The sequence below is a fragment of the Miniopterus schreibersii genome (assembly GCF_964146895.1).
Source record: "Miniopterus schreibersii genome assembly, chromosome: Y".
NCBI classification, from domain to species: domain Eukaryota; kingdom Metazoa; phylum Chordata; class Mammalia; order Chiroptera; family Miniopteridae; genus Miniopterus; species Miniopterus schreibersii.
In genome coordinates, this window is record NC_138120.1 from 2,137,352 (window position 1) to 2,160,245 (window position 22,894).

Consider the following 22,894-nt stretch of genomic DNA (forward strand, 5'->3'; position numbering starts at 1 on the left):
GGCGATTAAGCGCGGCCTTTAATAGATTGCTGGTATTAGTTATGGATTTGCACGCCCCGAAATCCACTTAGGGACCCCCGATGCGCCAGCCCTCAGCGCCCGTAGGCATTGCTAATGGGCAAGTCTTCGGTGATCTTCAAATCCGTCTGCGCGTCTCCCTGTATTTAGAGACGGATGCTAATGTTCGAGTCCTTCTGCCGCCCGTAAAACTTTCCGGCCGTTTGCGGAACAGTTCATGGCCCTTTTGAACGGTCTCTTTGGTTGAGGGAGGGTGAGGAATTTTTTATTTTTATTTTTAATCTTCACCTGGGGATATTTTTTCCATTGATTTTTAGAGGGAGAGTGGAAGGGAGGGAGGCGGGGGGGGGGGAAGAAAGAGAGAGAGAAACGTCAACGTGAGAGAGACACACCCATTGGTTGCCTCCCGAAGGTGCCCCAACCTGGGCAGGGGATGGCACCAGCAACCGAGGTTCGTGCCCGTGGTTGAAATCGAACCCGAGACCCTTTGGTTGCAGTCTTCTGCACTAACCACTGAGCCAAACTGGCCAGTGCTGGGTGAAGAATTTTGAATTCCACAGAGTCCACCTCGATTCTTGTTTCCACGTGGTCTTCCTTGACGCTTCTCCAACCGGCGGCTGCCCTCACGGTGCCCGCGGGGCAGTGAGGAAGGAGGGTCACTTTCCGCTCTCCCACCCACAGGCGTCGTCCAGAGTTGTTTGCTCATTGGCTCGGGCACCAAATATTGACTGTTTCACGTCAGGGCGTGTGTCTAGATAGGAGCACGGTGCCCTGTGCTTACCCACGGCTCCCGTGGGAGCCACGTGTCCATCCATCCCCAAGTCTCCCTGATGCCGTAGGTGCTGCCAAGGTCTTCTTTCGATTCCCAAGTTCTCCCAGGAGTCTGAAGTGGGTGCGTCCACCGGTCTGGCCCTTGGCTCGTTTCATCCTGTCCCTCCGCAGCTCAGGTGACAGGGCCTGGGGTGCCACTGGTCCCCGCTGCTCCTGTGTACACAGGTCCTCTCCCGCTTCTCGCATTCAAGTCCCGCTTCTGACGTCTGTGATCCTCTGCGAGGGGGTTTTAGGTGGCTGCATCCAAGCTCCACCCTCCCCGAATTCCTCCAGCTGTTACTTTTACTTTATGTTAAAAATTGTATTTGCTTTTGTTTTTTCAATTTATCTTTATTGTTGAAAGTATTACGGCTGTTGCCCTTTTCTCCCCATTGACCCCTCCTCCCCAGTCCAGGCCTTCCCCACACGATGGTCTGTGTCCATGGGTTACGCACAGATGCATAGAAGTTCTCTGGTTAATCTCTTGCCACCCACCCCCTCTTCCCTCTGGGATTCGTCAGTCTGTTCCATGCGTCCGTGTCTCTGGATCTAATTTGTTCTTTAGATTCTACCTATGAGTGAGATCATGTGGTACTTGTCTTTCTTTGACGGGCTTATTTCACTCAGCATAATACTCTCCAGGTCCCTCCATGCTGCCCCAAAGGGTATAAGATCCTTTTTCACAGCTGCATAGTATTCCACGGTGTCAATGTACCCCAGCTTTTTTATCCACTCACCTACGGATGGGCACTTGGGCTGTTTCCAGATCTTAGCTATTGTAAATAAAGCTGCCTTTAGTCTTTGAAGGAATAGGATGCTGCCAGGTGGGCGTGTGCTGTGAGGACAGCCACGCAGGATGGATGCATCCCCTTCCTGGGGTCATTGGCTCTGACCTCTTAGCCGGCACCCACAGCGGCCCCGGCTGTCCACCTCCTGCTCCTTGTGCCGTGAAAAATTTGCCTGCATTTCTGTTTCCCCTTTAAAAAGCTACATTTGTAGCTAATTTTAGAAAGACTGTGGCACTGGACATGTGATCTTCATGCAACACTTGCCTCTTCAGGGCTCCCACGGAGAACCTGAAGCTAATCGCAGGGCCAGCCTTCCATAAAGAGAGCGGGGCAGGTGGTGGGGTTTTCATTTTTCTAAACAGAACCTACATTCTGGTCTAGGGTCTCAACAAAAGGTCATTTCTGTCCAAGGACAAGGAAACGTTTGTTTGGAAACAGACTCCTAGGAAACAGGATACAATGTTTCGCCAGGCGATGTCTTTGACACTATGTCTCTGGAGACCTGTCCGCCGTCTGACACATGTGTAAGGAGGGAGGAAGGTTCTAGAGAGGCCGGTGGACGGTCCAGCAGGTGCCGGCGCCCCTCACTTCTCCTCTCCTTGACTTTGCAGAAACATGAAGATCCTCTGGCTTCTGCTGCTAGTTCTGTGCGAGGCTCAGAGCCACGCACCCTCCAAGCCCAACTTTGTCCTCATCATGGCCGATGACCTTGGCATTGGGGATCCTGGCTGCTATGGAAACACGACCCTCAGGTAGGGCCACGGGCCCGGCCACCGTGTGAACACGTGGCTCTGTGTATAGGCCGTTTTTCCCTTGATGGTGAACACGGGTTAGCAGAGCACAGCCCTCACTCTCGCTGGATTATTGAGAGCTGGTTCACTATAAAACGACACAGAGAAAGCTGCATTTTCAACATCATCGTGAATAACGGCTTTTTGTTTGTTTGTTTTAGGACTCCTAATATTGATAGGTTGGCCAAGGGGGGAGTGAAACTCACTCAGCACCTGGCAGCCTCGCCCCTGTGCACACCGAGCAGGGCAGCCTTTATGACAGGCCGGTACCCCATCCGATCAGGTAACCTCCTGGCTGCATCCTTAGGCCATACTCCTCTTCCCGGGGGCCTCCTCCCAGCTCCACTCTTAACGGCCCCCCCATCCTAATGGCTGGTTTCCTCTGATTCAGGGATGGCATCTCAGTCTCGAATAGGAGTCTTCCTCTTCTCAGCCTCTTCGGGAGGACTTCCCAACAGTGAGATCACCTTCGCCAGACTCCTGAAGAGCCAAGGTTACACAACCGCTCTGATAGGTGAGGGCCGCTGAGGACAGGGAGGCGGGGACCTGGGCGGGCTGAGCGGGAGAGTGGGGAGGGCAGGAGAGCAGCCTTGTTGGCGTTGGAGTTGCTGATACAGCGGGTGCAACTTTAAATAGGGAAGAAATTATTTCAGTTTTAATTTAAAACACAGTGTTCCTACCTGGGTTATTTGTGTAGATGTGTGTTGTTGTTGTTGTGTGTGTGTTTGCATGTGTTATGTCTGTGGACGCATGGATGAATACGTGGAAGATAGGTGCATGGTGGGTGGATGGATAGATAGATACATAGATAATGATAGGCACTCAGAAATATGGATGGACAGATGGATGTAGGGGTAGATGGAAAGACAGATGAGATAGGTTCCTGAGACAAGGGTATATAGACTAATAAATGACATGGATGATGGATGGATGGATGGATGGATGGATGGATGGATGGATGGATGGATGGGACACAGATGAGATAGGTGACTGAGACAAGGGTATATAGACCAATAAATGAGATGGATGATGGATGGATGAGTGTTTGGATGGATGGAGAAGTGGAAGGAAAGATGAGATAGGTAATAGAGACAGATATATACATCAATAGATGAGAAGGATGATGGATGGGTGGGGGGATGGATGATGGATGGATGGATGGATGGATGGATGGATGATGGATGGGTGGATGGATGGATGGATGGATGGATGGGTGGATGGATGGGTGGATGATGGATGGATGGATGGATGGGTGGGTGGGTGGGTGGGTGGGTGGGTGGATGGGTGGATGATGGATGGATGGGTGGATGATGGGTGGATGGATGGATGGATGGATGGATGGATGATAGGTGGATGGGTGGATGATGGATGGATGATGGATGGATGGATGATGGATGGATGATGGATGGATGATGGATGGATGGATGGATGGATGGATGGATGGATGATGGATGGATGGATGGATGGGTGGATGATGGATGGATGAATGATGGATGGATGGATGGATGGATGGATGGATGGATGGATGGATGAGTGGATGGACAGATAGATGAGATAGGTAATAGAGATAAAGATGAGATGGATGATGGATGGATGGATGGATGGATGGGTATGTGGAAAGGTAGATGAGATAAGTAATAGAGACAGACAAGAATAGATAGCTCAATAGACAGAATGGATGATGGATAGATAGACATATGAGATAGATAGATGGGACAGATGATCGATAATATAATTACACACACAGACCATACAAAACCACATATACACATCATGCTACTGATATTTTATTTTTTAAAACAATATGTTTTTATTTATTTTTTTAGAGAGAGAGGAAGGGAGAGGGAGAGAGAGATAGAAACATCGAAGAGAGAGAAACATCATCGATCGGCTGCCTCCTGCACCCCCCCCGCCCCCCGGGGATCAAGCCCACAACCCAGGCACGTGCCCTGACCAGGAATCGAACTGGTGACCTCTTAGTTCCTGGGTCGATGCTCAACTGCTGAGCCACAGCAGCTGGACATTGATATTTTCATTTTACTTTTTAATACTAAAATTGTGTCCTAATTTGTCTCAGTTGGGAATCAATTCCCATATTGATTGTATCCCATTGATACGAATGGTGCCATCTCCCTCCTTATTCGACGAATCATAGGAAATCTCATTGGGGCAGGATGACCAGTCTCCTTCCTCACACGTGTAGTCGTAAAACCATCATCATTTTTGTGTGTGTGAGGCACTCAGTAATTTAGTGGTACAGTTAACATTTTATAAGAAATGTTCATAGGTACTTAAAATAATTGCTGAATTATGCATATGACTTCATCATGCCTCAGGGGCATTCTTTTGAGAAAGAACTCATTTCCACTGTTCCCATTCAGGGCAGAAAATCAAGTCAGGTCCAAGACTTTAATTTTAAGGACATGTATTTTAAAAAAAAATCCATCTCAGAAGAACACGTGGTTGGGTGTTTTTTTTTCTATATACTTACATCTCCTGCCCATTAAATATGTTAGGTTTCGGTCTTTCGTTTTCATTTTTTTTCTTCTAATAACTAAATGACTTTGTGTTTTCTGGTAGAACAAATAGTTAATACCCTAGTGTTTGTGGGAAAGAAAGCAAAAAACTGTAGGGTCACTCCTATGTGGAATCTAAAGACAAAATAAACTGGTGAACAAAATAGATCCAGAGACATAAAAGCATGGAACAGACGGAGGGAGCTCAGAGGAAAGGCGGGGGTGGGGAGAGATGAACCAAAGAATTTATGTGCATAACCCGTGGACACAGATAGTAGTGTGGGGAAGGCCTGGGGGCAGCGGAGGAGAGTATCCATGGGGGGGGGACATTTGTAACAGTTTCAACAATAAAGATACATTTGAAAAAAATGAAAGAAAATCTAATTTTTGGACAAAGTTTAAAAACAAACTGTAGGGTCCCGGGAAATAGGACTTTGGTTAATAAATCGGCAGGAAGATCCTGCTCTTCCGTGTGCGGGAGGCAGAAGCTCACGTTCGAGTCGGGGTGTCTTTGGTACTAAACATAGCCCCCCCCCGTTTGTCTTCCCAGGGAAGTGGCACCTTGGAACCCACTGTCACAACAAAACCGACTTCTGTCACCACCCCTCCACGCACGGCTTCGATTATTTCCACGGGATCCCTGTCACCAACCTGAGGGACTGCAAGCCCGGGGAGGGCAGTGTCTTCACCTCGGGCATCCGGCTGCTGGTCTTCATTCCCCTGCAGGTCATCGCCGTCTCCCTGGTCACCCTGGGGGCGCTCAGGTGGCTGGGGCTGCTGCAGGTGCCCTACCTCGTCTTCTGGTTCCTGCTCTTCCTGGCGGCCGCCATCCTCTGCGCCCTGCTGTGCTTCCTGCATTTCTTCCGGCCCCTGAACTGCTTCCTCATGACCGACCGGGACATCAGCGAGCAGCCCCTGAATTATGACAACCTCACGCAGAGACTCACCGCAGACGCCACCCGGTTCATACGCAGGTTGGTATCGCATCCCGTCCCGACGGTGCCTGGGAAGCACGGTGGTTTCCGTGAAGGTGGGACACCTGCCTGGTCCTCCTGGCCCCGTTTCCCCTGCCTTGCTGAATAGAAATCCCCAGCCAGGCTCTCTGGAGGGGCGTCAGGGAAGGAAAGGAGGACCGCCCACATGCTGGACGGCCGCCTGGCGACGCGGTGGGCTCTCAGGGGACTAGGCCAGGATCGTGCACGTCGCGTGGGTGTGTGACCGTGCTGAAAAAAGTGCCTGCTTGTGACAAGAGGGGCTTCAGGTGTCACCGTGAGCTTAATCATCCAATGGGAGGTCAGGAGAGAAAAGGTAACTTTGTCGTTTGACTCTAGAGTGTGTGTGTGCATGTATGCGTGTGCGCGTGTGCATGCACATGTGTGTGCACGTGTGCATGTGTGCAGACGTGTGTGCATGTGTGCACGTGTGTGTGCACGTGTGCTCATGTGCGCGTGTGTGCATGCCTGCACTCGCGTGTGTGCATGTTTGTGCATGTGTGCACGTGTGTGCCCTGTGTGTGCGCGCGCGCGTGTGCGTGTGTGCATGTGTGTGCATGTGTGTGTGTGCGTATGTGTGCACGCATGTGTCTTTTGAAAGGCGTTTGAATTCATAGTAACCACCATAGAGACAGGGAAGGGTACAATTCAAGAGCAAAGCAGCCATGACCCGCGGTCTTGTGTTGTCCTTGGAGACCGTCTCAAGGACGCACCCAGCACTTGCATCTGCCGATCCGTAGAGGCTGCCAATGAGTCACTAACCCTGTGAGGCACTATGGGGCCTTCTCTCTCCCTGAATTAAGAAGAAAAAAGGGCCACCCTTAGGCGTCCTTTCGTGGTGTGTTTTGAACCGTGCCATGGCATCGCGCAATAATAGTTCGATATTCATCAGAATGGTGGCAAATGGGCTTATTTCACTGTTGGGATTTTTTTTTTTCCAGGAACGCCGAGACGCCCTTTCTGCTCGTCTTCTCCTGTATTCAGGTGCACACGGCCCTCTTCTCGTCCAAGGATTTTGCCGGGAAAAGCAAACACGGCGCTTACGGGGACGCCGCCGAGGAAATGGACTGGGGTGTGGGTACGTGTGTCTTTATCTTCCATGTGTGCTTAAGATGCGGCTGAGTCTTTCTCTCCTCCCAGCCGAATTCCTATGAATTTCCACCTAATTCCTGATACTTTTATAGACTGTAAATGTGCTTTTTAATGACCCAGAAGTGTAACCAACACAAGCTATTTCTGAAAGGTGAACAGAATATGAAAATCATGTGCAGCCCGTGGATATAGATGCAGTGCCCGGGGGAGTCCGGGTCTATGGGCCGGGGATCAGACATTAACGGAAAAACAGGCCAAAGTATTAGTTCTTACCACCACTTATTCTAGTAACGATTCATTGTGGGCAACACTTTTGTCTTTTGCAAAATTAGCGGAGTGGTGGATTGGGGAAGGCGGAGACCTGCACGCGGGTACAGCCTTGGCGAGTTTCCCATGGGGTCTCCCATGGGTGCTGATATCATCGCTGCCACAGTCCACTGGATCTGCTTCTTCTAGATGCCGTGTCCCTCTTGCTACAGCTCTGAGAACTTCAGAGCCCGTTGGCCTCCATATACTTTCTCCTTTCTGGAAAGAATAAGACCCTATTTCTTATAAATGGGCTTTTTTTTTTTTTTTTCTGGGTACTGGGAAGACTTCTTATTCAGGCTTTCTTTTAAGAACGTGTCTTGTCTGTCCATCTGAGGAACCAGGACTGAGCTTTCTGCTATTTTCTTTCGCACAGCTAGGCAGTCTCGGGCCCATCCCACAGTGTCGGGGTAGCAAGAATGTGGGGGTTCAGTGAAGGCGCGGAAACCAGTGGGTTCTGAACTTCCAGCTCAGTCCTGGCCTTCGCTAGGGATGTTGTCTGGTGTTGACATTGCTCAGTCCATCTGGACAAACGGCCCAAATGTCACCAGTCAGCCAGCTTGTTGAGGAATTTGTATATTTGCTTCCTCTTTGTTTTCAGTCTCTCATTTTTTGTCCCCCCCCTTTTCTGAGTGTTGCTACGCTGATTGTTTTTAACCTTTAAATCTCGATGTTACGGAAATATTTGAACCTTGCCATGTGTTTTTGTTGTTGATCGCAGTTTGTTGTTGTTAATGGTCAGTTTCCATTCAATATGATTTTGTAATAGTTTTAGTGTCAGATGGACAGCATAGTGGTTAGACAACCATAAGCTTGTTGGTCTGTTTTTTTGTTTTAAATATGTTTTTATTGATTTCAGAGAGAGGAAAGGAGAGGGAGAGAGAGAGAGAAACATCGATGATGAGAGTCATGGATTGGCTGCCTCCTGCACGCTCCCGACTGGGGATCGAGCCCACAACCCGGGCACGTGTCCTGACCGGGAATCGAACCTTGACCTCGTGGTGCCTGGGACAATTCTCAACCCCTGAGCCACACCGGCCAGGGCTGTTGGTTTGTTTTAAGCGGCAAATTGAAAGTGATGATGGTCGCCCAGTGTGAACAAGTTCTGCTTTCTGTTTGTTTCGCTTTTTGCCTTCTTTAAATCTTGGAAAGAGCGCCGTCCTAAAAAACAAGAAGGCCGGACTTACATCCTGGCTTCTAGCCCTTTCTTAACTATCTCCGTGAACTTGGGAGATGTCTTTCATCTCTAGGCTTCCGCGGCATCATCTCTCCACGAAGAATCCAGAGGAGGCACGTTGTAAGTCGTTGGGTCTGTGTGTGTGTTTCCTGTACCCCTCTGTGACTCGGTAAAACAACAGATGATGAATTCCAGGGGAAAACACAACCAGAATATTCCCCCTGATGAGATTTAAAAGAATGGATTTTATGTCGAGCTTTTACATACGCTGACACCCACCTGCCTCCTCTCATTTCTCCTTAAAATGTCGCGTGTCCACCAGGGTATATTTCCTGCCCCTTAATAGTGCAGATCAGGAGAATATTCTGCAGCGTGAGTAGATGTCTGTTGGGTGGCAAGCAATCCCACGCTGGTGGAGACACATTTATACGCTAAGTTTTATTTAACGACTTCATTTTATTTAATTATTATGGAACATACGCATACCCTGACTCATTAAAACTCTAACTTCTGATTTTTTTTTACACCCCTTTTATTTAAAATGACTGGTCCCTCTAGAACAGAACAAAGACTATTTTTCAGCCTTTGAGATCTGCGGCAGAGCCTGATCTAATATTAATAGATGACTGATTTCTTTTTTGCCCAAAAACGAAATCCTTCCCCTAAGCCCTGACATTAATTTGCGAGGGCGTTTCCACCGCTTTACAAACCCAACACACGCGAGCGTTGTGAGGGGCATCCCTTCTCTCCAAGGAGAGCCTTTGATTGTCACACAGGAGCCGACCGCGGCGTCCCGAATAATTATGCAATAAAACAAAATGGGGGCATTTGCTTAAAAAGAAAGGCTCCCCGCTCTCAGATAGGAGCACTTAACCGGAGAGAGTACATTTCTGTCATTCTGGGCATTTTCTTTCAGAAATGTGGGAGGCGTCCTGGTTCTGTGGACCATGACCTTCTCCATGGCAGGTGCCTTTGTACCTGTAAAGGCTGAAATATTCGTCACAAAGGGCCTTTATTCTGTAATCGTCCGCCGTGGCCGATTCCTCCCCACGCTGTTGGGCTTCATTGCCTTGTTCTGAGCTGCGTGATGGCTTATCTGGTATTAACGAGATCCGAGGAGAGACTGACCGCTCAGACGTGGTGTGAGGGCTATGAAAGGGGCTTTGCTGTAAAACCACGCAGGCTCGGCTAAAATCCTGGGACTGTAATGCAATTCAGGGATGGGCCAACATTCTCTCATGATCACAGTTACCACCTATTAAGTGACTGCCCGGCGCCTGGCCCTGAGCGTCCCATGCACTCCCCTCTCTGGGTGCAGGCCCCTGATGTTTGCAAGGCCCTGTCCAAGGTGCTGGAATTTCTAGGCCAGCACGGCCTTCTCTTAGGTTTGTGTCCAGCTGTGGGGTTGGATATCGTTCCTTTGCAAGGGTGTTAAAAGCAGTTGAGCAAGTTAGGACTTGAGATTTATCTTCCTTTAAATGCAGGACAAATGTTTACAAATCAACCTCCTTGCTTCTAGGTCTCGAATACTAACATTGCAGGGCCTACAAAGGCAATGCCAGCATCCCCCTTGTCACACCTTTGTTCTTTGCAGGATGTAATCTCAGCCCTAAGGCTGGGTATTTCCCTTGGGATCACTGCATCCATTTCCTGTCTTGAATTTTTTAAACGCTCTTATTCTTGATAAATGGGACCTTCTTTTAAATGTGGGACTCTCGCGTAAATGGAAAGGTGGCATTTGAGAGCATGCAGCTAAGACTAGATGGCACGTTAATGATGATTAAGCTTTCGGGGGATATTATAGTTACCTCAGTGGTGCCTGGCACTGTAGTAAGTGATTTGCATGAATGTAAGAGAGATGATGATGGTGATAGTGATGGTGGTGGTGGTGATGGTAATGATGTTGATGATGGGATGGTGGTGATGACGGTGCTCATGATGATGGTGATGATGGTGATGATGGTGGTGATGGTGATGATGGTGGTGATGATGGTGATGATGATGGGATGGTGATGATGGTGGTGATGATGGTGATGATGATGGGATGGTGATGATGGTGACGGTGATGACGATGGTGATGATGGTGGTGATGATGGTGATGATGATGGGATGGTGATGATGGTGATGATGGTGGTGATGGTGATGATGGTGGTGATGATGGTGATGATGATGATGGGGTGGTGATGATGGTGGTGATGATGGTGATGATGGGATGGTGATGATGGTGGTGATGATGGTGATGATGATGGGATGGTGATGATGGTGGTGATGGTGATGATGATGATGGGATGGTGATGATGGTGGTGATGGTGATGATGATGATGGGATGGTGATGATGGTGACGGTGATGACGATGGTGATGATGATGATGGTAATGATGATGGTGATGATGATGGTGATGGTGATGATGATGATGATGGTGATGGTGATGGCGATGGTGGTGATGGTGATGATGATGGTGATGATGATGATGGTGATGATGATGATGATGGTGATGGTGATGATGGTGGTGACAGTGATGGCGATGGCGATGGTGGTGACAGTGATGGCGACGGCGATGGTGGTGATAATCATGGTGATGATCATGGTGATGATGATGGTGGTGATAATGTTGAAGAAAATGATGAATGAAAATGATGAAGATGAAATTGGTGAAGATGGTAGGAGGAGGATAAAAGTCTTGATAATGGTCAAGATCAAGAAGCCCACTTTACAGGGAAGTGAGTCGTGGAGATAGGGTAGGATTTTAATCTGACTCTCTTGCACACCACCCCGCATGGCTGTTTCCCACATGTCTAAGTAAATTCCCATGCAGACTGAATTTGGGAAATGCACCTGTTAAGAATGCGAGAAAGTATACTGGGATCTGTGTGTCTGATGTATGGTCGAGCAAGGTCCTTTTAAGCATAAGCAAGTTAATACATAATAAAGGAAAGGATTGCTGTATTTAACTACAAAAAAATATCTAAAATTCCCTGATGTCAGAAAAGATAGCAAACTAAAAAGACCAACAACAAACCAATTTAAAAACATGTGCAACTTATAGGTAAAATAAAAAAGAAAATCCTTGAGATATAGAAAGAGTTTGTACAGAGATATTCAGGCAAAGATAAATGCCAGAATAGGGAACTTGTCGTAAGAATTGATTGGCTCCGTTCACGACGCATTTGCTAGCATTGAACGTTATGATTTCTAAAAAATAAGAATAATGAATGTCTTTGGTAATATGATGAGTGAAAGAGGGTAACTCTTTTGAAAAGTTACCTATGCCACATTTTATTGATTCCTAGAAAGGTCAAACATTTTTCCTGTTTTATTAAACAAACAAAAATCTCTGTTGTCATTTATCAAGTGGGGTCAGCACGTTTTCGGAAGGCCTGTAGTCCGAGGGGACATGACACAGAGCCGCGGCAGCCAAACCTTCCTCAGTTTGCTCTGCTAACCACTCCACTAAGTTCAGCTTTGCCACATGCAGTTTAAATATTCAGCTGTTGCTCCCGATTTCCAAATCCCAAGGCATATGTGACACAATTTTTTTTTTAAACATGTTTTTATTGGCTTGAGAGAGAGAGATAGAAACATCTATGAGAGAGAGTCATTGGTCGGCTGCCTCCTGCACGCCCCCAACTGGGGATTGAGCCTGAAGTCTGGGCATGTGCCCTGACCTGGAATCGAACCCTGACCTTCAGATTCATAGGTCAACGCTCAACCGCTGAGCCGCGCCAGCCGGGCAGCACTGGGTTTTTAGGGCTTCACCTGCCTGTCTGAGTGCCTGGGGCTCTCGTCGGCCACCCTGTTGTGATGGCTGTGACCCCGGGGACTCAGGGACCACGGGCACTGGTGCGAAAGTGCCTTCCTCTGACTCTGGTTTTCCGCCAGACGCACGTGGGTCATTCCGCGGGACACGCACAAGGGCCCTGTTCTTCTGGGTGCGTGTGTGTCATTGACTCAGGGAAACACTGGCATCCTCTGTGAGCCCGAGGACTAGCCGGGCTCATTCAGACTATTTGCAGGAGACGCGGCGCCCTCCCCGATTCTCGCTGATCCCAGAAGCTGGCTGAGCGGAGATGCGAGAGCCTTGCAGATGGTGGGAGCAGGTGCAAGCGCAGGCGGAGAAATCACACGTCACAGCTGTGAGGGGGCGGCAGCTCTAATGGGGAGAAATCACAACATTTTCACGGCGGCCGGGGGCCACGCAAACTAAGGACGGGTTTCCTGGAAACAGACGGGAGCGAACGGAGAGGGAGCCGTCCGCAGGACAGCGTGTTCATCTTACCCTTTTCCATTCTTCGGTGTGTTTTCTATTCCTCACCCGAGGATATTTTTTCCGTTGCTTTTCAGAGCGTAGAAGGGGGAGGGAGAGAGAGAGAGAAACACCGATGTGAGAGAGGCTCACGGATGGGCTGCCTCCCACAGGCACCCCGACCGGGACTGGGGATGGAGCCTGCAACCCAGGGACGTGCCCTTGGCCGGAATCGAACCCAGGACCCTTCAGTCTGAGGGCCGACGGTCTAACCACCGAGTCCATGCACGGGGCCAGGCAGGGTCTGAGAGCCTGGGTTTCAGAATCAGACCTCCCTCTCACTTCCTGCCTTCCTCCCGGTGTGACCTTGAGAAGGTCACTTATCTTTTCAGAGCATGGCTGCTGTCCTCTGTCAAGGGCACGTCCCTGGGCTGCAGGCTCCATGCCCGGCCCCGGTTGGTGTGCGTGCAGGAGGCACCCCATCCACGTGTCTCTCTCACGTCGATGTTTCTCTCTCTCTCCCGCCTTCCACTCTCTCTGAAAAGCAATGGAGAAAATGTCCTCGGTGAGGAATATCTATCATCTATCTATCTATCTATCTATCTATCTATCTATCTATCTATCTATCTATCATCTATCTATCTATCTATCATCTATCTATCTATCTATCATCTATCATCTATCTATCTATCTATCTTTCTATCATCTATCTATCTATCTATCTATCATCTATCTTCTATCATCTATCTGTCTATCTGTCTATCTATCTCTCTATCTATCTATCATCTATCATCTATCTATCTATATCTATCTATCTATCTATATCTATCTATCTATCTATCATCTTCTATCATCTATCATCTATCTATCTATCTATCTATCATCTATCTATCTATCTATCATCTATCTATCATCATCTATCTATCATCTATCTATCTTCTATCATCTATCTATCTATCATCTATCTATCTATCTATCTATCTATCTATCTATCTATCATCTATCTATCTATCATCATCTATCATCTATCTACCTATCTATCATCTATCTGTCTATAATCTATCATCATCTATCATCTATCTATCTATCTATCTATCTATCATCTATCATCTATCTATATCATCTATCATCATCTATCATCTATCTATGTATCTATCTATCATCTATCATCTATCTATCTATATCATCATCATCTATCTATATCTATGTATCATCTATCTATCTAAATAATATATAGCTATGTAGATCAATAATATATAGAGATATATATATTGTGACATCAAATAACAGATGAGCCGCCATAACAAACAACACCAACTCCCCCATCCCCACCCCCCTTACACCCCATAAGCCACCACATCATTTTTGTCTCTAGACCAACGCCTGGAAAGCAGATAAATAATCCACTCTTAGGACTTTTATTTCGGGCCATAAATTTTTCTTTTACGTAAGCGCTTTGGAACCTGATTCCCTACAATAGATAACTCGCAGGCTTCCAAGCGTCCCGCCGGTGGGATCCCTTGAGCTCCAGGCCGTGGAGGGGATCAGGATGGAGCCTGAGATAAGCTCGGCCGTTTATTTCGGGGAGACATGCGAGAGCGGGTGCGCCTGCATGGAACGGACCCCGCCTCCCGCTGGAGAGAATGAATCTGTTTGTGCACTGACAGGTGCCTTCTGATGTGTGGATGTTGGTTATGTTTCTCACGCTCTGTAAGCCCACGGAGAGCGGCCGTGCTCGGGCGGGGACAGCAGGGCTTTCCTGGGCCCCTCGGCGGCGGACGCGGGCGAGCATCTGATCACAGGCTAAGAAGATTCGACTCTGGGTGGTGGGCCCCCATTGCCATGTACGGAAGTGATGTAGCAGAGAACTGTGCACTTGACGCTTATATAATTTTATTAACCAGTGTCTCACCGAGACGTTCCATTTTTAAAGAAGCCGGCTCCCTGGAGTAACGCCGAGCGTTCCTCCTGTCCGTGGAGAGCCCCAGCCACCGCCCGGTGCTCCCTTAACATTCCGGGCCCAGCGGGGAAATCTCACTCCCACCCGTAACCTCGTGATGGGACAAAGGACGTGCTAACGCCATTTAGGGGGACATTTGAGTTTCCCGTGTTCCCTGGAATGACACGGAGTAGGCGGGAGTTATTTCTTAATTGTTTCTGGTGGGTGGCGGAAGGAGATTTTTTTATTTTTTTATTTTTATTTAATGAGCCAGTGCTTCACAGAAGGTTGCTCCGATAGTTTGTGTGCTCTGTGGAAGAAAAGAGAAAGCCAGATCAGGTGGAAATCACGAGGCGTCTTTGAGGCAAGATGAATTCTTTCCGTTTTTAAAAAAATGTTCAATTACAGTTGACATGCAGTCCGGTCGTATATCAATTAGTTTCAGGTGTACAGCATAGTGATTAGACATGTATATAACTTACAAAATAATTACCCTGATTGGTCTAGAACCAGCCTGGCCGATGTTTAAACTCCGTTGCAGGAGCTCAGGGGCGTTGAGCATTCAGTGAGGGACCAGTCCTGGGTTCAGTGTTTTGGATGCAATACCCTTTATTTTTCCCGGCAAAGCTCTATTATAGGTTATTATTTTCAACTTTGATGGAAATATTCCTGGGGAGCAAGCCAGGGACCCAGCATTCAACAGGGTCTGATTCTGTCGGGACCCAGAAGCCAGAAATGGAGCCCTTCGTTTTTATGTGTCAGCGCCCCCTTCAGGCGGGACCTGGTGCTTTGCGAACCCCTTTTGTTCGCCCCCCGGGGTAGCAGGTCATAGGGCTGACCCTCAATTGTGGCTAAACACGTGTCTGTGGGGTGACCACACCGAATGAAGGGATTCTGTAGAGTTTAATGTCCCCCCCCTTCCCCGCAGCTGGAAGACAAAGGAGCCAGATTTCCCCATTTCCACGGTTTCTTATTTGAGGCTTACGGAAGTGTGGTCAGGGAGTCCTCATTTTTTGATAAGCTCGCTCTTGTTGTCTGCGGTTAAATAACAAATTGCTCTCGAAATGGCTTATTTCCCGTAGTGTTTGTTTCATTCGGGGAACAAGATGAGAAAGCTTCAGAAATAAAACATTTCATTTAGAAGCCATCCTGCAGTCCACCATCGGTAATTCAAAGCTATCATCCGGTATAAATTGGCGGCATTATACCTGGAGAGCCTTCCTGAAAAGTAATATTTGCGGACCTCTGACTTGCGATGTGTTGCTCTGAATAAAACGGGGAGCTTTGTTTGCAGGGGAGAGTTCTGTTCAAAATTTTTAGGAGAGAAATATGTCAGATCTTCGTGCAGGCTGGGGGGAAGTCTGTTTACAGTTGTGCATACGCAAAACACAGAGTTGATTCGTTTATTATTTTTTATTAATGATTGTATTATTTTTCATACGGACGGCTATCACCTTACTTTTGCTCCACCCGATCTGATCCATTTTAGGCAAAATTAAATGCGGAATGGGCTCTGGGGCTTTACAGGTGAGAGTCTAGCTTAAGATCTAAACAGAAGGGGATCCCAAGTGTGTGTTTCGGGGGGGGGGGGGAGACTGAAAGGAAACCAGAAATCTGACAATTTCTCCACCAGTTAAACCAAATAGTTTGCCATCTGTCAGCTAGATCCTCTCGTATAAATCTCAGCCCAGCCGTAAGTGACGCTTTGGATGAAAATGTTAAAGTTAGCGCCCTGGGCAATGAATAAAGAACATTGACAGGCGCGAGGTAAATATCTCATTGAGGCCATTTGAAATATAGGGATTCGGAGGGACTGCCCAGGGAGGAGGTGTGACAGGGAGATGCAGCTGCTGCGAACAGAGGGGACTTGTCACCAGGAGGCTTGGGGACAAAAGGTGTCCCTAATGCTCTGTCCTACCTGAGCATTTACCCCTAGCTCACATTCTCTATGTGCTTCATCAACTCATGTTGAAAGCGTGCATGAGGAAGACCTGAGTCAGCGCGGCACTTAAAGGCATTTTTAAAACAGCACTGCACTGTTTTTGGGGGGGTTTTAAAACAGTTTTAGGGTAACAGGAAAATTGAGTAGAGAGAACAGAGAGCTTTCCTATACTCTTTCATTGGCACATAACTTCCCTTGTAGCATCTTGTATCAATGAGGTCCATTTGTTGCAGCGGATGAGCCAATATTGATACATTGTTTCATCAGCTAACGTGCATAGTTTACAGGAAGGTTCGCTGTTTGAATTGTATGTTCTATGGGTTTGGACAAGTGCTATTTATCTGCCTATTTATTTCTCCCTCCAAACCCCTGGCAACCCCTGAAATTTTTACAGTCTCCACAGTTTTGCCTTTTCTAGGACGTCACAGAGTTGGAATCAGACAGTGGGGAGCCTTTTCAGTTTGGCTTCTTTTATTTAGTCATACGCATGTAAACGTCCTCCGTGTTTTTTCATGGTTTGATAGCTCATTTATCTTTAGTAATCAGTGCTATTCCATTGTCTCCATGCACCATCCTTTGTCTATCCACTCACCTACTGAGGGACGGCTTGGATGCTTCCAAGGTCTGGCATTTGAAAATAAACCCGCTGTAAATATTTGTGTGCAGGATTCTGTGTCCACAGACGTTGTCTTGGAAGTCACGTTTTGTAAGAAGGAATTTCTTCACAGGATTTTCTTCATGCTGAGATATTTGTAAATACATGAAAGGTGGATTTCATTTGAAATGGAGGTGCCCGGTTGCATGCCCTTTTGCAAAATACTAATTACAACCCAAGGAAACAGACCCCTCAGTCTCCTGCTGCCTGTCTAGTCTATTATTTCACTTAGAAATTATATGAGCCAAAAGGGGCATTTTTTCCTTCAAAATGGAAGTGATCCTTCTTATTTCAACTCATTAAACTAATTACGATTTTCAAAGCGATGGGGCTTAAGTTCACATCAGAGCCAAATAACACCAAGCCCTAGCATACAGGTGGTTTGCTGACCTGTACCAACAACACCAGAATAAATGTCTGCCTGCTAAAGATTTATGTCGGGAGACGGGTCCCTCAAGCGTCCCACATGCATCTTATTTCTTGGTCCTGAGTGTGACATTTATGTATATGGTGAGCCTTCTATGGGTGTTTTTTATACGAGTTAAAGAACTGAGAAAGAATGGGACGTACTACAGCTGGTGGCATTTGCAACAAAATAGCCAAAATATATCTTGTAACAAGAGACTTGGTCTTGCATTTAATTGAGGAAGGTGGAAAGTGCTTCAGCTGGTGGCATTTGCAACAAAATAGCCAAAACGTATCTTGTAACAAACGACTTGGTCTTGCTTTTGCATCGGAAATTGGAAATCGTCTCTGCCTCCTCCATGGAGGGTTGACTCTGTGTTTCTTCTCTCCGTTTCTCGGCCAAGTAGGTGAGGGTGCCACCCTGGGGTGGGGGGATATCTCCACTTGGGAGGACCTACCTGCTGCATAGGATGTGGTTGTATTTGGTTATTATGTCTGTGCAGAGGATGCCTGGTGTTTTGTAGAACTCCAGGGGTTGGGGTTGCCCTACAGTGATGAGAAGAATGCCACCCAAAATTTGGTGCCCGTGTCCAGACCGATAATGCCCCACCCCCACCAGGTGGATATGAGCAGGTTTATTACACATGGAATGAGGCTTCTGGGGAGAGCATGGTAGCTCCCCAGCGGGTAGGAGTCGGGGAGTGGAAAGGGCTCCTCCAGGTTCACAGACACAGCAGGAGGCAGCACCCAGGGTTTCTTAGTTTATTGAGCGCAAGTGGATAGGAGGAGGGGAGGCCTAAAGGCCCTTAACAGTTGCAGATCATGAAACCTGGAGTCAGCTCTGGCCGGTGGGGCTCAGTGGTTGGAGCATCAGCCCGAGCACCGAAGGGTTGCTTGGTCAAGGGCACGTACCTGGGTTATAGGTTTAACGCCCAGCCCTGGACAGGGCATGTGCAGGAGGCAACCAATCGATGTCTCTCTCACATCAATGTTTCTCTCTCTCCCCTCCTCCTCCCTCCCTTCCATTATCTCTAAAAGCAATGTAAAAATCCTCGATGAAGATTAATAACAACAAAAATGGACTCAGACTCTGATATCCCAAAGTATACCTGCCTGCACTGACTGATTAAATTAAGCCAGCAGCCTATGAGTACATAGGCCTCTGTGGAAATTAGAAATTGTATCCCTCTAGCTTGAGTATCATTTTCTTCTGACGTGAGAGCCAGCGATGGCCTCCTAATCAGAGAGTCCATGTTCAGCCCCTTCTTAAATCCTCAGCTGGCTTGTCTTTGCCCCATATGGAAAATTGGGGGCATGCATGGGAGTCGACAGGAAAGTTCAAAGACTCTCACGTGCCCGTGATCCACCCCTATTTAATCTGCAGCCCGTAGTCCCCCTCATCCTGCATTCATTGGAAGACCACAGCGGCCATCCTATCATTTTGTCCGTGGCTATCTTAGTGCGTATCTCTGATTTTTTTCCCCCTTAACGTCTTTTTGGCTTCTCAGTGATTCTCACTGAGTCCATGCACGGGGCCACGCGGGGTTTGATTTCAGAATCAGACCTCACTCTTACTTTCTGCCTTTCTGCCTTCTTCACTGTGTGACCTTGAGAAGGTCACTTATCTTTTCAGAGCATTGCTGCTGTCCTCCGTCAAAAAAAAAAAAAAAAATCTAATTACTCATCGGGTTCATTCAGTGTGGTCTAAACAAGAGAACATTTAATAAGTCATTTGCATGTAGACAATATTCAAACAACGGTATCATTAATTTTTAATGCTGTTGCTATTGTTATTACTTTGAAGTGTTGTTATGTGGGGGTAGGAGACTATGTTACATTTGAGGAAAGGACCTGAAGATAAGAGAAAGGAAACTATGAGAAACAGTGATACGATGGAAGGTTTTGGACTTGGGTCTCTACCGTAGGTATTAAAATAGGCCGTTCATCATAAAATATCTGTAGACAGATTTGTTCCTACAAGAGAGACATGAAAGGGTTGCTTTTTTTTCCAGTCGATAAAGACAGTTAATGACTAGGCTTCTTTATGACCTGAGGACCGTGGCCAGCTAGCTGGTGATTGCAAAAATCTGGGCTCCCTCTTCTGGCAACTTCCTCCAAGCGACCGATGACCTACGAGCCTCATTCTTGTAGAATATTTCACCGGTTCTCTGTACGGAATCGCTCTATGATGCCGAGGGGTCCAGATGATAGGTGTCCCTTGATTCAACGACTGAATCTTCTTGTCGTCTCGGCCAGGGACCCTGCCACAGTTTGTGCTCTGGATTACAACACGTCCTCTGTTGGGATCAGCCGGGGAGGGCTCCCGTGTATCACACCATCTCCTTCCCACCCCAGGGAACTGGAGGACAAGTCCACGAGCCAGATAACCTCCCTTTCTCTTGTAAAGATTGAACTGCCCAGCCGGTGTTGCTCAATGGTTGAATCTCGACCTATGAACCAGGAGGTCAGGGTTCAATTCCCAATCAGGGCACAGGCCCGGGTTGGGGGCTCGATCCCCAGTCGGGGGCCCGCAGGAGGCAGCCGATCCATGACTCTCATCACTGATGATTCGATCTGTCTCTCCCTTCCTCTCTCTGAAATTAATAAAAACATATATATTTTTAAAAATTGGTTTTAAAAATATGCAGCTGTTTTAAACTTGACTATTTCCCCCCCTTCAGGGCAAATCCTCGATGTCCTAGAGGAGTTAAGACTGGCTAACAACACCCTCGTCTACTTCACCTCGGACCAAGGGGCCCACGTGGAGGAAATTACCACCAAAGGAGAGCTCCACGGAGGAAGTAACGGGATTTACAAAGGTGAGGGTGCCGATGAGCTCTGGCCTCACAGCTCACCCGTGGGCCACCTTTTCCGTGAGCTGATGCATCTGAGGATTTGCTGAGGAGAGAGGGGGGGTGCAGGTGACACTGACCGTTTGCTTTCACGGTTGACTTTTTGGATACGTGAGCGGTATGGGTCGGAGAGAGAGTGTCCAGGGTCCTGAATGATGTTTGGGAACTGGGGCTGTCCTGCAATCCTAGAAGCATACCACTAGCTACTCCAGTTTCTGTTTGTTTTTTAAGAAATCTATTGGATGTGTTGGAAATGTCTGGCTGTTTGGCTTGAGTGCTGGAAATGCCATCCACGTGTGACACTGTGTAAAGTCTCAGCCTTGAACGCAGAGCGTTACCCCTGTGTTCAGTTCAGTGCCAGTCAAGTTCACAGCGAATGTTGCTACAATGTAACGCTTTAAAGCAAATACGCAGCTTCCAGCCAACGACTTCTAAATGTCAATGTATCTCGTTTGCTAATGCCTCCAGCTGAAATGCACTTTCCTGGTTCATGCAAACACAGAGGAATCGCACCATTTAAACTCCCTGATCCAAAGAACACTCTTTTCTGAACAATAATCGTTTCTACTCCATCAGAACCCCTCCCAGAGCTCTTTCCTGTTTGAACTGGGTGATTCCACGCTACTCCCCTGGCAAATCTGTTTCACTAATGAAATCTATGGGCTAATTTGATGGAATGGCCTCGATAAAACCATCCTTCCGCGGAATCCAACAGGCTATTCTCTCTTTTTTTTTAATCATAGGAACATTAGATCAGGACTGTAGTGTGCATCTAAAAAATAATAATTTTTAATATGTTTTTATTGATTTCAGGGAGAGGAAGAGAGAGGGAGAGAGAGAGATAGAAACATCGATGATGAGAGAGTCATTGATCGGCTGCCTCCTACACCCCCACACTGGGCATGGAGCCCTCAACCCAGGCATGTGCCTTGACCAGAAATCGAACTGGAGACCTCCTGGTTCCTAGGTTGATGCTCAACCACTTTTCACACCCACTGGCCAGGCTAATCCATAATTCCATTTAAGAATTAAAGAATAATTATCTCCATTAGAGTTTCTAGTTTATTTGACAGCATCTCCATTCTGAGTGGTTAGGAATTTCATCAGGGTGAGTAAATGAAAACAACAAAACAGCTCAGAGCCTGGCCGGTGTGGCTTAGTGGTTCAGCATCGTCCTATGATTCTGGAGATCATGGTTCGATTCCTGGTCAGGGCACATGCCCAGGTTGCGGGCTCGATCCCCAGTCGGGGGCATGCAGGAGGCAGCTGATCAATGACTCTCTCATCGTCGATGTTTCTCTCTCTCCCCCTCTCCCTTCCTCTCTCTGAAATCAATAAAGATACATTAAAAAAAAAAAAAAGCTCAGACCATTATCGGAGTCTGTGAGCACATTATCAGAGTCTGTGAGCACATGCTTTAAGACATAATTTGTAACTAAATACGTAAACGAAAACAATACTTGAGCTTGACGGATTGGGGTCTGGAAACTGCAAACCCATTGGTGTAGGCAGTTGATTGGATATTGGATGGATATGGTCAACCCATTGGTGTAGGCAGTTGATTGAATATTGGATGGATATGGTCAACCCATTGGTGTAGGAAGTTGATTGGATATTGGATGGAAATGGCCAACCCATTGGTGTAGGCAGTTGATTGAATATTGGATGGATATGGTCAACCCCTTGGTGTAGGCAGTTGATTGGATATTGAATGGATATGGTCAACCCACTGGTGTAGGCTGTTGATTGGATATTGGATGGATATGGTCAACCCCTTGGTGTAGGCTGTTGATTGGATATTGGATGGATAAGGTCAACCCACTGGTGTAGGCTGTTGATTGGATATTGGATGGATGTGGTCAACCCACTGGTGTAGGCTGTTGATTGGATATTGGATGGATGTGGTCAACCCATTGGTGTAGGCTGTTGATTGGATATTGGATGGATATGGTCAACCCCTTGGTGTAGGCTGTTGATTGGATATTGGATGGATATGGTCAACCCACTGGTGTAGGCTGTTGATTGGATATTGGATGGATGTGGTCAACCCACTGGTGTAGGCAGTTGATTGGATATTGGATGGATGTGGTCAACCCCTTGGTGTAGGCTGTTGATTGGATATTGGATGGATATGGTCAACCCCTTGGTGTAGGCAGTTGATTGGATATTGGATGGATGTGGTCAACCCATTGGTGTAGGCTGTTGATTGGATATTGGATGGATATGGTCAACCCATTGGTGTAGGCTGTTGATTGGATATTGGATGGATAAGGTCAACCCATTGGTGTAGGCTGTTGATTGGATATTGGATGGATGTGGTCAACCCATTGGTGTAGGCTGTTGATTGGATATTGGATGGATGTGGTCA

At 47.4% G+C, this 22,894-nt stretch overlaps 1 protein-coding gene across 3 annotated transcripts in view; it reads left to right on the plus strand.

Moving 5' to 3' along the window:
- LOC308552020 (steryl-sulfatase-like) overlaps positions 1-22,894 on the plus strand; it is an 82,648-nt gene that overhangs the window by 41,591 nt on the left and 18,163 nt on the right. For all 3 annotated transcript variants that reach the window (XM_081126978.1, XM_081126977.1, XM_081126979.1), the window contains 6 exons: positions 2,228-2,368; positions 2,569-2,690; positions 2,799-2,921; positions 5,474-5,897; positions 6,857-6,993; positions 20,356-20,493. In XM_081126978.1, the coding sequence (XP_080983104.1) occupies positions 2,232-2,368; positions 2,569-2,690; positions 2,799-2,921; positions 5,474-5,897; positions 6,857-6,993; positions 20,356-20,493 (1,081 nt within the window). In that variant the 5' untranslated portion in view covers positions 2,228-2,231. The remainder of the gene's footprint in view (positions 1-2,227; positions 2,369-2,568; positions 2,691-2,798; positions 2,922-5,473; positions 5,898-6,856; positions 6,994-20,355; positions 20,494-22,894) is intronic.